General features: G+C 42.0%; 1 protein-coding gene across 1 annotated transcript in view; it reads right to left on the bottom strand.

Moving 5' to 3' along the window:
- Positions 1-11,136, bottom strand: part of RAB44 (RAB44, member RAS oncogene family) — a 29,320-nt gene extending 18,184 nt beyond the window's left edge. The window contains exon 1 of the mRNA XM_007105371.3: positions 10,919-11,136. Coding sequence (XP_007105433.2) covers positions 10,919-11,125 — 207 coding nt within the window. The 5' untranslated portion in view covers positions 11,126-11,136. The remainder of the gene's footprint in view (positions 1-10,918) is intronic.
- Positions 11,137-11,731: the final 595 nt, after the last annotated feature.

Raw genomic sequence — 11,731 nt, 5'->3', positions numbered from 1 at the left:
AACCTACCTGGGCTTCCCTGGTGGCGCAGTGGTTGGGAGTCCGCCTGCCGATGCAGGGGACGTGGGTTCGTGCCCCGGTCCGGGAGGATCCCACATGCCACGGAGCGGCTGGGCCCGTGAGCCATGGCCGCTGGGCCTGCGCGTCCGGAGCCTGTGCTCCGCAATGGGAGAGGCCACAGCGGTGGGAGGCCCACGTACCACAAAAAAAAACAAAAAAACAAAAAAACAAAACCTACCTGTTCTGAGTCTCATCCCTTTAGGACTCTAATAAAGGACAGTAGCCAATTCTCCCCAGAATGTGTTTATCAGTCTTCAAAAATTATCTAAAACTATTCAATGATGCAGTATAACAGACTATGTTCTGAATTAAAATATTAATATCTAATTTAAAATTTTAATTAGAACTTGGAGGACTTCCCTGGTGGTACAGTGGTTAGGAATCCGCCTGCCAATGCAGGGGACACGGGTTTGAGCCCTGGTCCAGGAGGATCCCACACGCTGCGGAACAACTAAGGCCGTGCGTCATAATACTGAGTCTGCCAATGCAGGGGACACGGGTTTGAGCCCTGGTCCAGGAGGATCCCACACGCTGCGGAACAACTAAGGCCGTGCGTCATAATACTGAGCCTGCACTCTAGAGCCCATGAGCCACAACTACTGAGCCCGCGTGCCACAACTACTGAAGCCCATGCGCCTAGAGCCTGTGTCCCGCAACAAGAGAAGCCACCACAATGAGAAGCTCACGCACCGCAATGAAGAGTAGCCCCCGCACACTGCAACTAGAGAAAGCCCGCACACAGCAACGAAGACCCAATGCAGCCAAGAATAAAATAAATAAATAAATAAATAATTTATTTAAAAAAAAAACAAACTTGGAATTGCTTGTTCATGTTAAATATAGAATGAATCCTAGATTATTTTTTTTATTACATATGGGTTAGGATTAGGCTCAGATGCATTCAGCAAAAACAAACTAACAAACAATAACAGAAAAACTCAAATAGCTGAGGCTTAAATAATAAAAACTGAGATAAGTAATCTGAAGTATCCGGGCCAGGGTTGCTGTGGCAGCTCCACTATGTCTGCAGGGCCTCAGACTTCAAGCTCGAGGCTTAACTGTCCCTCAGTGCCACCCTCCACATGAAGGTGAAAGAAGCCTCCGGAACTCAGAAATCTCTATTCCAGACAACAGGATGGAAGAAGCAAGAAATAAAGGTGTCCTCCTTTCCTCATATGAAAATAATTCCATCCCACCTTTCCCAGATGCATATAGCTTACATAGCTGCAATCATATTATGATGTATATAATGCTGTACCTTTTTCTTATCCATAATTTCTTCATATCCATAACTCTCATTGAAATTGCTCCTTCATACTCTTTTTTTTTTCCTTCATACTCTTGAATGGGTGTTCCAAAATTACTTAACTTTTCCCCTATTCTTGGACATTTTTTGGCTCTGTTTTCACTTCTATAAATAAAATGCAATGAATACCGAACAGAAAATTATCTAAAACTTGAAAATAAGTACAAAAAGTGGACAGCACATCCTTTCAGTATTCTACAGGGGGGCCAAGGCCACCCAAGCATCTTCTAGATTCTGTGAATGTACTTAATTCAACACATGGTACTGATTAGGGGTCCCAGACTAAATGAAGTCACATGTTAACTTGTGGATTTTGTCCAGGAGAGATGTAAATAACTTTTGTCTGACAGAACAGATAACCCCAAAGATTTATGGCCTGTTGTACATTAACCAGCTTTAAAAAAATCTCTCTCAGCAATCCAATTCTAACATTTCTTTGTTAAATTGTCCAGCTTTTAAAGTGCTCTTTCAACCATTCATAACATCTCTCATTAATAAATGAGTTAAATAAAACCTCTAGTATAGACTCATTTTATTTTATTTTTTAAAATTTATTTATTTATTTATTTACTTTTGGCTGCATTGGGTCTTCATTGCTGTGCGCGGCCTTTCTCTAGTGGCGAGCAGGGGCTACTCTTCGTTGCGGTGCGCGGGCTTCTCATTGCGGTGGCTTCTCTTGTTGCGGAGCACGAGCTCTAGGCGCGAGGGCTTCAGTAGTTGTGGCACGCGGGCTCAGTAGTTGTGGCTTGTGGGGTCTAGAGCACAGGCTCAGTAGTTGTGGCGCACGGGCTTAATTGCTTGGCAGCATGTGGAATCTTCCCGGACCAGGGCTCGAACCCATGTCCCCTGCATTGGCAGGCGGATTCTTAACCACTGCGCCACCAGGGAAGTCCAGACTCATTTTTGTCTAAGGATCATGATTTTACCTTTATGGAAATTCTACTTTGACAGTTTTGGAGGTTCATGGAGATGCCCCAGTGGACTCAGCTGTCAGAACCCAGTAAACTGCATTGCTGGAAAAAGAGCCCCAGATGGACTCTGGGAACCCAGGAACATTTTTTCTTGGCTCTTGAAGGGAATCCCAAGTGTGACAGAACTTTAAGTTTGCTGACTCTGTTTCTCTAGTTTTTACGTTTTTGTTTTTACTGATTTTCTGCTTCTGGTTTTGGTAGTAGCCATGATGGGGAATTCCGTTTTATGGACTGACCATTTGGAGATCTCCATGGGATACATGAAGGAGACCTAGCGTCTGTTGGTTGAGAGACAACAGAAAATCTGGTTTGCTAATCCTTTGTTGTTGGTGGTGGCGTGTTTGTTTTTCTAGGTGTGACCTCAAATCGGTTAAGAATTTTGTTCCCACTGGGGAGAACAGCTCTTTGAAACCTGAACTGCAGAGTTTTTGTTTCTGTGTTTACTTTTGACCTGTGGCTAGGGTTGGAGAAAAGAAGCCCTGTCTGTGTGTCTACATGTCTGTAATTCAGAACGGCCCTTAACTCTCATTGTGAGTGTGAATATTTTTCTGTATCTGGGTATTAATGGCTTAGAGTACTACATCTCTCACAGGGGTTCTGTGTGGATTGGTTTGTAGAGACAAATAAGTGTTTATATAAATCTAATGGCCCCCAAAGTCACAGAAAGAAAAAAAGAAACTGAACTTCTAATGCTTTAAATGTGCTGGACTTTAAAAAAAATCCCTCTTACAAGAAATTGCTAACTCAGAAAACTTTTAAGGAGCCAGGTTCAGATAATTAAGGTGAATCTTTGACAAATTAAATTAAATTGGTTTAGGACTTCCCTGGTGGTGCAGTGGTTAAGAATCCACCTGCCAATGCAGGGGACACGGGTTCGAGCCCTGGTCCGGAAGATCCCGCATGCCACGGAGCAAACTGTCCCTCAGTGCCACCCTCCACATGAAGGTGAAAGAAGCCTCCGGAACTCAGAAATCTCTATTCCAGACAACAGGATGGAAGAAGCAAGAAATAAAGGTGTCCTCCTTTCCTCATATGAAAATAATTCCATCCCACCTTTCCCAGATGCATATAGCTTACATAGCTGCAATCATATTATGATGTATATAATGCTGTACCTTTTTCTTATCCATAATTTCTTCATATCCATAACTCTCATTGAAATTGCTCCTTCATACTCTTTTTTTTTTCCTTCATACTCTTGAATGGGTGTTCCAAAATTACTTAACTTTTCCCCTATTCTTGGACATTTTTTGGCTCTGTTTTCACTTCTATAAATAAAATGCAATGAATACCGAACAGAAAATTATCTAAAACTTGAAAATAAGTACAAAAAGTGGACAGCACATCCTTTCAGTATTCTACAGGGGGGCCAAGGCCACCCAAGCATCTTCTAGATTCTGTGAATGTACTTAATTCAACACATGGTACTGATTAGGGGTCCCAGACTAAATGAAGTCACATGTTAACTTGTGGATTTTGTCCAGGAGAGATGTAAATAACTTTTGTCTGACAGAACAGATAACCCCAAAGATTTATGGCCTGTTGTACATTAACCAGCTTTAAAAAAATCTCTCTCAGCAATCCAATTCTAACATTTCTTTGTTAAATTGTCCAGCTTTTAAAGTGCTCTTTCAACCATTCATAACATCTCTCATTAATAAATGAGTTAAATAAAACCTCTAGTATAGACTCATTTTATTTTATTTTTTAAAATTTATTTATTTATTTATTTACTTTTGGCTGCATTGGGTCTTCATTGCTGTGCGCGGCCTTTCTCTAGTGGCGAGCAGGGGCTACTCTTCGTTGCGGTGCGCGGGCTTCTCATTGCGGTGGCTTCTCTTGTTGCGGAGCACGAGCTCTAGGCGCGAGGGCTTCAGTAGTTGTGGCACGCGGGCTCAGTAGTTGTGGCTTGTGGGGTCTAGAGCACAGGCTCAGTAGTTGTGGCGCACGGGCTTAATTGCTTGGCAGCATGTGGAATCTTCCCGGACCAGGGCTCGAACCCATGTCCCCTGCATTGGCAGGCGGATTCTTAACCACTGCGCCACCAGGGAAGTCCAGACTCATTTTTGTCTAAGGATCATGATTTTACCTTTATGGAAATTCTACTTTGACAGTTTTGGAGGTTCATGGAGATGCCCCAGTGGACTCAGCTGTCAGAACCCAGTAAACTGCATTGCTGGAAAAAGAGCCCCAGATGGACTCTGGGAACCCAGGAACATTTTTTCTTGGCTCTTGAAGGGAATCCCAAGTGTGACAGAACTTTAAGTTTGCTGACTCTGTTTCTCTAGTTTTTACGTTTTTGTTTTTACTGATTTTCTGCTTCTGGTTTTGGTAGTAGCCATGATGGGGAATTCCGTTTTATGGACTGACCATTTGGAGATCTCCATGGGATACATGAAGGAGACCTAGCGTCTGTTGGTTGAGAGACAACAGAAAATCTGGTTTGCTAATCCTTTGTTGTTGGTGGTGGCGTGTTTGTTTTTCTAGGTGTGACCTCAAATCGGTTAAGAATTTTGTTCCCACTGGGGAGAACAGCTCTTTGAAACCTGAACTGCAGAGTTTTTGTTTCTGTGTTTACTTTTGACCTGTGGCTAGGGTTGGAGAAAAGAAGCCCTGTCTGTGTGTCTACATGTCTGTAATTCAGAACGGCCCTTAACTCTCATTGTGAGTGTGAATATTTTTCTGTATCTGGGTATTAATGGCTTAGAGTACTACATCTCTCACAGGGGTTCTGTGTGGATTGGTTTGTAGAGACAAATAAGTGTTTATATAAATCTAATGGCCCCCAAAGTCACAGAAAGAAAAAAAGAAACTGAACTTCTAATGCTTTAAATGTGCTGGACTTTAAAAAAAATCCCTCTTACAAGAAATTGCTAACTCAGAAAACTTTTAAGGAGCCAGGTTCAGATAATTAAGGTGAATCTTTGACAAATTAAATTAAATTGGTTTAGGACTTCCCTGGTGGTGCAGTGGTTAAGAATCCACCTGCCAATGCAGGGGACACGGGTTCGAGCCCTGGTCCGGAAGATCCCGCATGCCACGGAGCAACTAAGCCCGTGTGCCACAACTACTGAGCCTGTGCTCTAGAGCCCACGAGCCACAACAAATGAGCCCGTGTGCCACAACTACAGAAGCCCGGGTGCCTAGAGCCCGTGCTCCACAAGAGAAGCCACCGCAGTGAGAAGCCTGCGCACCGCAACAAGGAGTAGACCCTGCTCGCCACAACTAGAGAAAGCCTGTGCACGGCAACGAAGACCCAATGCAGCCAAAAATAAATTAATAAAATAAATTTATTTTAAAAATTAATTAATTACTTAAATAGGTTTAATAATTTTGGTTTACAAAAGACAAATAATAGCTATCTGTGTTTTCTCCATCTTATATTAAATATAATACAAGTATACATTCTATTTTTCATAAGATCTGGATTTGTTTTTCGTGAAGAAAGTAGTTAATCTGAATTTCCTACACTTCTCATTTTGTTTTACTTATCAAATAAGCCGACATTATCTTTACATGATGTTTAAGATTATAAAAATGTGAATCTGGGAACTTCCCTGGTGGCACAGGGGTTAAGAATCCGCCTGCCAATGCAGGATTCGATCCCTAGTCCGGGAAGATCCCGCATGCCGTGGAGCAACTAAGCCCGTGCATTACAACTACTGAGCCTGCGCTCTAGAACCCACGAGCCACAACTACTGAGTCCGCCTGCTGCAACTACTGAAGCTCGCGTGCCTAGAACCCGTGCTCCACAGCAAGAGAAGCCACAGCAGTAAGAAGCCCACTCACCGCAACGAAGAGTAACCTCTGCTCACTTCAACTAGAGAAAGCCCGTGCACAGCAACGAAGACCCAACGGAGCCACAAATCAATCAATCAATACATTTTTTTTTTAATGTGAATTTGTGTTCAACTCAGTTGATTCATTATTGTAACAAATTTTATATCAACAGTACTTATATTTTTTAGTGTGTTACCTTACACACAATTTCCGAGAGCCTTAGGTAACTTGAAACTGAACTAATAGTAATTAAGTTAATTGAGAAATAATTTTTGGCTACCTGGAAAATTTCTAAGAAAAATTTAATACTGAAACATTGATAGCTAAGCACAATTTTAAATATATATTTTTTTACTTATTTTTACCTCTTTGGGTCATGTTAGTGAGCGAATTCATTTTTTCCACTTTAAATAGTTATGCAAGGGAAAGCAGGGATTCAAGTAGATGTGTGTCTACCCATATTCATATCAGCTATATTAACAATGGCTAAAAGATGGAAGCAACTCAAATGTCCATCAAGGGATGAATGGATAGGCGAAATGTGGTCTGTACAAACAATGGAATATTATTCAGCCTTAAAAAGGAAGGGAATTCTGACACATGCTACAGCATGGATGAACCTTGAGGACATTATGTTAAGTGAAACAAGCCAATCACAAAAAGACAGATACTATATGATTCCATTTATATGAGGGACCTAGAGTGGTCAAATTCAGAGGCAAAGTAGAGTTGGGGTTTCCAGGGGAGAGGGAGCTGGGAGAATGGGAGTTAGTATTCAATGGGTACAGAGTCTTCTTTAGGGAAGATGAAGAAAATCTGGAGTTGGATGGTGGTAATGGTGATGGTTGCACAGCATAATGTCACTGAACTCTGCACATAAAAATGGCTAAAATGGCAAATTTTAAGTTATGTATATTTTATCACAATTTTTTTCAAGTTGTGCAAAGGATATGTGTGACTGTAGAAAGTCATGTTGTGTATTTGTGAGCTTTGCTAGTTTACTAAAATGCTAAGACAGTTCTCAATTATTTACCCATTAGTTTTTTCTGGGAAATAGAGTTTAATTACTTTGTTAAAAATTATAATCACTATGATGTTTGAGATGATACTAGGAACAAGAGTGACAGAGAAAAACAACTGTGTCTGCAAGGAAAATGGGATGTGCTTTTGCTTTCCAAGGGATAAGGGAAGTGGTTTTGTCTTAAAGTGCCTGGTTGTTCCAGAACATGAAAAAGCAAAATCTGAATGGATATAGAGAGTAGTAGAGGATTTGTTGAAAGGGAATCTTATTTGTCTTGATTTATAACACCTGAGTCTGAAAATAGACTATGAAGTATATGTTAACATTTTGCTAAATTTGGCTCAGTTTTGATGGGTTTAAAAATCAATCAATAGGGGGCTTCCCTGGTGGTGCAGTGGTTGAGAATCCGCCTGCCAATGCAGGGGACACGCAGGGGACACAGGTTCGATCCCTGGTCCGGGAAGATCCCACATTCCGTGGAGCTACTGAGCCTGTGTTCTAGAGCCCTTGAGCCACAACTACTGAGCCCGTGTGCTGCAACTACTGAAGCCTGCGCGCCTAGAGCTGCGAAGCCCGCGCACTGCAACAAAGAGTAGCCCCCGCTTGCCACAACTAGAGAAAGCCCATGCGCAGCAGCGAAGACCCAACACAGCCAAAAAAAATAAATAAATAAATTTGTTAAAAAAAAAAATCAGTCAATCTTGTGAAAGTTTTACTGCCACATGTTATATTAATGCAAAACTAGAATTTGGCTCCATCTCTATTAAAATGATAAATTGGTCTTAGAGCTCTAGGCAAGGGTTAAAAAGGGGTTACTATTAATCTTCTGTGTAAGTTGCCTGGAAAACTGATTCCATGTCTCAGCAGAATAATTTTCTCTGCTTTATTTTGGCTTTATCGTGTTCTAATTTTCTTTAAAACAAAAAGCAGAGCCACTTCCCCTATAAAAGAGCTAAATATCCTTGCAATAGTGTTGCCTTCTATGTTTATTTCAAAATGTTTTATTTTATTGTCACTTTGACTAAATAGGAAACCAAGTACTATTTCTCAGGATCCCATGATTCTATCTTAATCTAGTGCCCTATCTTCTCTGATGGCTCTTTTGGTTTTGCCTTCCCAACATCAGATCCTAAATTTAGAAAAAATAAAATTAAAATGTCAGGATATCTTTCTCTTTATTTATTAAGTACCTCAACACTATTATAAGAGCATAGTGGGAAGAACTGTCAGATCAGAAAAGATATTCAGCCTTTCCTAGGCTAAGTTTACATAGGTAAAACACTCTTAATATAAATATTTCAGAAACTGCATGCTTTAGGGGAAGGCCCTAGAGATTTCTCAATGTCTTTACTATGCAAAATATGTTCTTATCTTCAGGGGAAACACTAATCAAACTCTTATGAAATAGTTATATACCGTATCCCAATAGAACATTTTACTCTCTTCCATTCTGATATTATTAGTTACTGTAATAACTACAGGCTTTCAGTCTCATTACTAAACACATTTCTGCTTTCCTACCCTTGCCTGAAGGCTTGGTTACAAGCTGCAGGACAGTTTGTGTCTTCCGCAAAGCACAGACTCAAAGTCTGTACCAGGTTCTATGAACTATTGATGCTTTACTTGGGTACAGGATTCCAAGCTGGCATTAGCTGACCTTCAGACTGAGCCAGTAGGTCACAATTTCTAGGACTCTTTTCAGTCCAGGAGCAGCCAGCTCACCCAAGATCCAGTAGATCAAGAATTAATTACATGGAACTGAATGAATGGTTGAAGGAAATCGAGTTGTGGTTATTTGCTGGGAATATAGTTGATATTACTTTTTTATTGTTTTATTTTTATGGATGTATGAGGAAATCTTCTCTCTGTCTTGAGCTGTCTCTAACCTTCAGTTTAGGAAATTATGCTTTCATAAACTGAAATTTAACATTTTAAATGGTATCTGAATCTCACTGACCCCATCCTGATTCAGAAACCAATAATTTTCCTGAATCTCTTTCCTTTCTCTGGCAATATAGTTATTTACACAGTTTCAATAAGAATCTGTCCTCCTTTTTACTGGGACATAGTTGAATAGATCAGTTGTGTAACTGGATGTTGTATTAAAAGATGATTCTCATTTAATTGATTGTGACAAGTCCACTGTAAGGAGCACCTGTGGAAGCAATGCCTGCAAAGCTCCCGTGGGAAGCTGGCCTGGAAACAGGTCATAAGGAAGGTTACTTCTGGGCAGGAGAGGGACCTTAGAAAAATTGGGAACCTCAAGAAGGGAGGAAGTCCCTCACATTTATAGGTGCTGCAGGTGAAAGATGCTAGAGAAAGTCTTATGCTTGGTTCCCATATTAGTAGGGAGGCCAACTTGTTCCAGTTTGCCCAAGACTTTCCCAGTTTCAAGACTGAAAGTCCCACATCCCAGGTATCCCTCCAGCCCAGGCAAACTGGGACAGATGGTCACTCTAGGTAGAAGAGCGAATAACAGAGGTTTTAAAAGTCCAACTTAAGATTCCATATGAAAACTTCTGGAGAGAAGCTAAAATGGCTCAATACTTCAAAATCCTAGATTTGCAGAGCCCAGTCAAGGAGACCCACATGCTTTATTTGCACCCTCGCTGCATCTAAGGAAATGATCGAGCCAAACCAAATGAGATCAGAGTTTTTTATGTCAAAAATAAAAACCTTTGGAGATTATTTATGATCACAGGAAATTATCTGAAACTTGGAAATAAGGCAAAAAGGTAGACAGCACATACTTTCAATATTATATGGGGGTAAAGACTACCCAAGTGTCGTCTAGACGAGAGGAATGCACTTAGTTCATCTCATTGTTTACCTTTCATTAGAAGTCCCAGACTTATCGATGTTACTTGTTAACTTGTAGATTTTGTCCAGGAGAGGTGAAAATAATTTTTGTCTAGTAGTACAGATAACCCAAAAGATTTATGGCCTGTTGGACATTAGCCATTTTAAAAACTGAACTCAGCAAACTTATCCTTACACTCTTCTGTCAAATTGCCTATAAATATTCCAGCTTCTCAAATGCTCCTTGAACCTGTCATAACATCTTACTGGTTCCCTCACTGACTGATAATAATAATGAATTAGATAGATCTTTGATAAGTATTGATTTTATATTTACTCAAGAGTCTTTTTTTTTTAACCATTTTGAAAATTATATTTTAACATCAGCCATTTGTACTTTTTTGTGGCCCTGAGGGTGGAATATACGAAGGGTCAGTTTTGATGGGGGAAGAACAAAGTCTGGAGCATAGAGCAGCATCAGGAGGAGACAGCAGGTTCAGTGAGACTCCAGCAACCCACATAGGACCCTTTGTAGAAAATGAAGAGAAACCAAAAAAAAAAAAAAAAAATCCAGCCAATCTTGGTCTAGGTCACAGCCTAAGATTACTCCTTGGCATGTACAACCTTGGCTGATCTTCTGTATCATTGAAGTTTGCAGTCATTGACATTGTTTGATTTCCAGGGCCCTGACTGCTCCCCAAGATAAACTTCCCTGCTCAGTGGGCCTAAAATTATACCACTTGCAAGTTACTTCTTTGGCCTAAAACCTTTCCTTTGTTAATATGCAAATATTTCTGGAAGAGGGTAACACAAAAGGCCTTATCAATCATTTACACATTAGTATAAACAAATTCCTAGCCTTTCCTAAGAGCAGATTTGAGATGAGAGAAAGGGAAAACAGCAGGCAAGCTCTGCTTTCCTGGGATGGGGAGTCTCAGAAGGCTGTGGAAAAGGGAGTCAGGGGATTGGGGCCTTGGACTCACCGCCAGGTCCTCTCGAGTGACAAAGCCCCTCTCCTTGGCACCACAGTCCTGGAAGAAGCCCTGCAGTTCTGCAGCTGACTGGGAGGACCAGGATTCCGGTTCGGGGGCCACAGAGGCATCCTGGCCATCAGCTAGCTCTCGCATCTGTCGCCGGCGGCTGGAGCCTAACTTCCGGCCCTTTCGGGGCACTCTCTGTCCACTCTCCATGGTGCTTTGGCCTGGGGACAGAGAGGTGAGGGGATACTGGGCTGCTGAACACAGTCACTCCCTGCTCAGAACTCTCCCATGACTCCCCATCACCCCTGGGGAAAATCCACGGTGGCTGACGAAGCCCTGCCTGATCTGACCTGCACTGGCTTCTCTGACTCATCACCCACCCCCAGCTGACGGCTTCCCACACATCCCTCTCAAGGCCTTTGCCCTCTCTGTTCCCTCGCCTGGAATGCTCTTCCCTGAGGTATCCACATGCCCTCATCTCCTTCAATTCTCTGTTCAACTGTCAAAAGTCTTCTCCGGGACTTCCCTGGTGGCGTAGTGGTTAAGAATCCACCTGCCAATGCAAGGGACACAGGTTTGATCCCTGGTCCTGGAAGATTCCACATGCTGTGGAGCAACTAAGTCCGTGTGCCACAGCTACTGAGCCTGCCATCTAGAGCCCACGAGCCACAACTACCGAGCCCACACACCACAGCTACTGAAGCCTGCGCGCTCTAGGGCCTGCATGCCATAACTACTGAGCCCACGTGCTGCAACTACTGAAGCCTGTGCGCCTAGAGCCCATGCTCCGCAACGAGAGAAGCCACCGCAATGAGA

The sequence above is a fragment of the Physeter macrocephalus genome, chromosome 18, assembly GCF_002837175.3.
Source record: "Physeter macrocephalus isolate SW-GA chromosome 18, ASM283717v5, whole genome shotgun sequence".
NCBI lineage: Eukaryota > Metazoa > Chordata > Mammalia > Artiodactyla > Physeteridae > Physeter > Physeter macrocephalus.
The sequence above is the reverse complement of the archived record's forward strand: the minus strand, read 5'-3'. Positions and strand labels throughout refer to the sequence as shown.